This window comes from Mobula birostris, unplaced genomic scaffold (genome assembly GCF_030028105.1).
Source record: "Mobula birostris isolate sMobBir1 unplaced genomic scaffold, sMobBir1.hap1 scaffold_630, whole genome shotgun sequence".
NCBI lineage: Eukaryota > Metazoa > Chordata > Chondrichthyes > Myliobatiformes > Myliobatidae > Mobula > Mobula birostris.
The window spans coordinates 113,199-116,704 of NW_027278350.1; the positions used below are offsets into that span (position 1 = coordinate 113,199).

Genomic DNA, 3,506 nt, shown 5'->3' on the forward strand with positions numbered 1-3,506 from the left:
ACTTATCTACACATTTGTTCCTCAGCTATTGGGTAAACAATCATGGAAACTAATTAGGGTCCTTTCAGGAAAGGTTGTTGACGTCACCGGAGAGTTTCTCTCTCTTATTAATAAGAGTCCTTCTCACTCAGTTCCCCCAGTTTCAGCGAGAGCAGCCTCTCCTGCCACGAACAGAGATCCGGAGTGGCACTGTGAGCGAGAATAAGGACAGACTGGCTCGTTCTGTCATGGATCAAAATTCGGGAAGAACGGCGTGGAATATAACGGGAAATTGGAAAACTTTCTTCTGGATGGTTCCAATTATTTTGACAGATTATGATTGGATAACGGTAGATTTTCCAATAATGAATGTGTTTATCACCATTCAAGTGATTTTCTTCCCCGTCCTCGCCATCATTGCTCTTCCTGGTAAGTCTCTTTCCAAAGATAACTTATGAAACAACATTTAACTGCACATTTTCCTTCTCTCGTGTACCTCTCATAATAGTAATAATTAATGCTGCTGTCACACCCACTTGGAAGCAAGTCTTTGCTTTATGCACATTGATAATTGACTGAGCCGAGGACCCTTGTCTAAGGAAATCTTGCTTACAGTTGTGATGATCCAGAGAAGATTTCTGAGAATGATCCATGGGGGGGGGGGGGAGGGGGGAACGATTTAACGTATGAGGCGTGTTTGATTGGTCATTGCCTGTATTCGCGGGGATTGCGGAGGACGGGGTAGGGGAACTGGGGAAGGTTATGGGTAACTGAAAGGTTCAGATGGAGCCGTCGTTCAAAGGATGTATCCAACAGTGTATTGGACCAGAGAGCGCAGCCTCCCAATAAATGACTGTTCCTTAGAACAGAGCTGAGGAAGAATGTCTACTGCCAGAGGCAGTGTGCCTGTGGAACGCATTGCCACAGAACGGTGCTGAGGCCAAATAATTGGCGTTTTCAAGCGAAGCATTATAGGTGCGTAATTAACAGGGCCATTATAGTTTATGTAGAGAAGGTGTTGGAAGGGAAATACATGGACCATCATGGAAATTGTGCTCTGGTCACATTGTCTCAGTAATGCTCTGGATGCAATGGACAAGTTTCTGATGAGTAAGCTTGCATACAACTGTTGCCCGTCACTGAGAGGATGATACATTACATTTATAATCCGCTTTGATCCCCCTTTCCACTCGCTCTATCCTCGCCTCAGGAATATGTGCTGTGAATCAAGTTGCATCCTACTTGAGATTCCCTTGCAATTAAACTGTTTTCCAATGCCCCAGTCGTCCTGTGGCTAATCCGGTTGGTGTGACTGTCGTCTGCACTCCAGGGACTCCCTGAACATTAACCAGGTCCCTCAGCTTTTAAGATCGTAAAACGTATTTTCCGATTGGGATCCAAAAATTATAAAATGCAAAGATCGTTAATGTATATTTGAATGCCAGCTGCATCTGACGGTGCTCAAAAGTAGCACATTTCGGAAAACAGGAAAGACCACTGGAAGTTATTGAAATACTGATCATGACGTATTATTATGGTGACAAATCACCTTCATTCTTGCTGAAAAATATAATGAATTTTAGAGACTTTAATGAATTGTATACGATTGTAAAGGCAAAAGAAACAAGAAGGAGACGGAGAGACTCGTGGTATGATTTCAAGGTAATATTCACTCCCTCAGTGTCGGAAAACAGGAAGAGAGGTGCAACAGTGAGATTTTGGACTGCTACTCTATTTGCAAATCCAAATTTGCTAACGATCAGGGACGGGAATCTGCGCTTCAGCTAAACCTAGTGGGTGTCACGGACACTTATTTCACGACAGATGAGATTTCGCAGATTCCGCAGATGCATCATTCAACTCCTTTTCCCTCAGCTCGTGTGAAGTTTCCCAATCATCAGCCATTGTTATCTGTGTTCTTCGTTTTCTGTTTCGATGCCAGGTAGCAAGTGACAAATCTGGAGAGGCCGCACTTTCCCCGAGAGGGGATGAATATGGTCACCATGTTCACTGGCAAACAATTAAAAAAAAATCAGGGTAAACGCATCTTAAACCGAACATATAATATGTGCCCATGATAGAAATGAGTGTACCTGACGGAATAATATAATCATAGCGATCAGGTACACTCATTTCTATCATGGGCACATGTTATATGTTCGGTTTAAGATGAGTTTACCCTGATTGTTTCCTCTGTTCGCAGTGAACATGGTGACCATATTCTTCCTGTCTCGGAGAAAGTGCGGCCTCTCCAGAGTTGTCACTTGCTACCTGGTTGCCATGGCCTTGGCGGATCTGCTGGTTCTTATCCTGGATCTGATACTGAGCAAGTTTCCACTTACGTACATGCCAATCGGTGCTTTCTTCCGCTCAATGATCAAGGGGTGTAATATCCACGCTGCTCTGATTTACACCGTCACCGACTGTTCGGTCTGGTTCACCGTCACGTTCACCATTGATCGGTTTGTCGGCATTTGTTGCCAGAAACTGAAAACAAAATATTGCACCGGGAAAACTGCGGCCGTGGTTTTGGGGACAGTGAGTGCCATTGGCTTTTTAAAGAATATTTACTGGTATTTTTCACTCTCGGGGTACTACACGTGGATAGCTGTTCCATTTATTTGTAGGGTGAGAGTGCATTATTTGAATTTATTTATCGTGACTCAAATTGAACTATTTTATTACATCCTCACCCCTGTATTCCCATTTGTGCTGGTTCTGCTGACAAATGGCTTCACCGCCAGGCACATCTCAGTCACGAGCAGAGCTCGCAGGAGACTCAGTTTTCCTGGCAACGGACAGAGTGCCAGAGACCCAGAGATGGAGAAACGCAGGAAATCCCTCGTTTTATTGCTGATCCTCTCGGGCAATTTCATCTTGCTGTGGGCACCTTTCACCGTGTATTCTGCGTGGAATCGGCTGTATGCTTTTGCCACGTATGTGCGCCCACCTGATTCGCTGCGAGAGCTGGGCGCCATTCTGCAGCTTCTGAGCTGTTGCACGAACACGGCCCTTTACACCGTTACGCAGACCAATTTTAGGGAGCAGTTAAAGACTGTGGTAAAATCACCGCTCTCTCTCATGTTTGTGAAGAACTCGTGACGTTGCGGTGTCGCTCGACCTGAAACCACTGAAGTTCTATCCACTGTGGGCAATTTTTGCTCCTCTGGGCCCTGCGATATCCTTGTTCCACTCACACCTCCCAAGCGGAAATTACATAATTTATCGATTATACAGCTGCTATGATCGTCCCTCATTCGCCGGCCTATCTTCTCATCTCTGGCCTACTTATCCAATTTACACCGTAGTTCCACCTTGCAATCCTTCTGGCTGCCCAGATACATTAGTCCAGGTTCAAGACCATTCTCCTGCGAGATTGCTTGTGTTCCCGAAACAACCCGTTCATGCCCTACATTGACGGCTGAATTGGTGCTGTCAGTCCAGTGACGTCTGAATTGGTGCTGCTTCCTGCACCCACGCTGAGCTCGTCAATTTCATTTACAACTTACCACACCGACCTCAGATCA

General features: G+C 45.3%; 1 protein-coding gene across 1 annotated transcript; it reads left to right on the forward strand.

Annotated features, from left to right (window-relative positions):
* Positions 1 to 227: 227 nt before the first annotated feature.
* On the forward strand, positions 228 to 3,081 carry LOC140193623 (probable G-protein coupled receptor 139). The gene is made up of 2 exons (XM_072250784.1): positions 228 to 408; positions 2,183 to 3,081. The coding sequence occupies exons 1-2, from the start codon at positions 228 to 230 to the stop codon at positions 3,079 to 3,081; spliced, it is 1,080 nt and encodes a 359-aa protein (XP_072106885.1).
* The last annotated feature ends 425 nt before the right edge of the window (positions 3,082 to 3,506 follow it).